This window comes from Gavialis gangeticus, unplaced genomic scaffold, assembly GCF_001723915.1.
Source record: "Gavialis gangeticus isolate Ggan-Ray unplaced genomic scaffold, GavGan_comp1, whole genome shotgun sequence".
Lineage (NCBI taxonomy): Eukaryota > Metazoa > Chordata > Crocodylia > Gavialidae > Gavialis > Gavialis gangeticus.
The window spans coordinates 143,610,618-143,612,017 of record NW_017729025.1 but is presented as its reverse complement, the minus strand read 5'-3'; the positions used below and the strand labels follow the sequence as shown (position 1 = coordinate 143,612,017).

At 48.4% G+C, this 1,400-nt stretch overlaps 1 protein-coding gene across 1 annotated transcript in view; it reads left to right on the top strand.

The window, feature by feature from the left end:
• The window catches only part of LOC109299142 (serum amyloid A-5 protein-like), a 6,190-nt gene extending 5,271 nt beyond the window's left edge, over positions 1-919 (top strand). Inside the window, exon 4 of the mRNA XM_019519681.1 lies at positions 640-919. Coding sequence (XP_019375226.1) covers positions 640-778 — 139 coding nt within the window. The 3' untranslated portion in view covers positions 779-919. The remainder of the gene's footprint in view (positions 1-639) is intronic.
• Positions 920-1,400: the final 481 nt, after the last annotated feature.

Sequence of the window (1,400 nt, the reverse complement as noted above, 5' to 3'; positions counted from 1 at the left end):
CACCATTGTAGGAGTTGCTGCCTGTTTCTGGCTGAGTGCAGTGCCTTTGCCCTGCGCTAGCAGGAGTCTCCCTCCTGGCCGTTCCTGCTCGCCTGCCAGTGCAAACGCCAACACAAACACCGGTGCGCTCTTACAGAAGGCGCCTGTTTGCGCGCTCTGTTTGTGCGGCTCGGGAGTGTGGCTCCCTACTGGCTCAGTTAAGAGGGATCCGGGGGGCTTCCCCTCCAGATCCGGCTCAGCTGCATCGGTCCCTCTGCCCCACTTACCTTAGGGGGTTCAGCTGCTGCTGCCCCCGCTGCTGCTGCTGCATTCGCCTCTGCTGCTGCTGCTGCGTTTGCCTCTGGTCCAGGTCCAGTACGGGGGCACACATGCGTGCGGGACACAAGTGTGCCTGGATCCCTCCTCTCCCCGCTGCTCCTGGCTCCCAAGTGCCTCCTGGCTCTCGAGTGAATTCTATAATTCTAGGCCCCAGTTTGTTAGAAAAGTTTCTTGTTTTTGTTGTTGTTTTTTTTAATTAGAGAAAAGCATGCATTGTGTTGTGGGATTATAAACATGTAGGGATTGTACAGGTGAAGAAATGAAAAGGAAATTATTTAGTTATTGGTATTTGTGCAAAAGAACCTTTATTTCTTTTCTCAGTGATGCCAGGGATTTTTACAGTCGTATGCGGGGCAGAGATAAAGCTGACAGACGTGCTGATCAGGAGGCGAATAGATGGGGCAGAAACGGAGGAGACCTCAAGCGCTATAGACCAAGGAACCTCCCTAGAAGATACTAATGCAGCTTGTAAAAGATTTTGGCATTTCCATTTTCTTTCTGTTTTGCAAGGTTGTAACAAGTACAATTCATGACATGCTTTCAGTGAAATAGCAAATCTTCACAGTCATAATGGAGAGGAAAAAATACAGGTTACAAGCTGTTGGGGTGCAGAGAAAAGCCAGCTGCTAACTGCTCAAGGTTTGTAAGTATGCATTATAATTTACTGAATAAACATGTATGTCTGCATTTTTGTTTACTGATTGTCCTTTATTCAGTTTTTTATTCAGTCCTGTGCAGGAGATGGTACGTGCCAGAGCCGTGGGCAGATCTTGGATTTTGAAAAGGGAGGTGCTGGCGGTATCGTGTGTCATCCCATAACACAATGCATGCTTTTCTAATAAACTGGGGCCTAGAATTATAGAATTCAGTTTATGATCCAAGCCAAAACCAATATAACTGTGTCTGTCAGGGGTTGGCCACCAGCTCCAGACTGGGACAGGAACCTAGTGCTAGAGCAGGGGCAGGCAATTATTTTGGGCAGAGGGCTGCTAACTTAATTTTGGCAAGCCCTTGAGGGCTACCTGACAAGCAGCGCAGGGCAGATAAATATTAATTTTTTAGGGGCCCCGTGGGCCGGATTG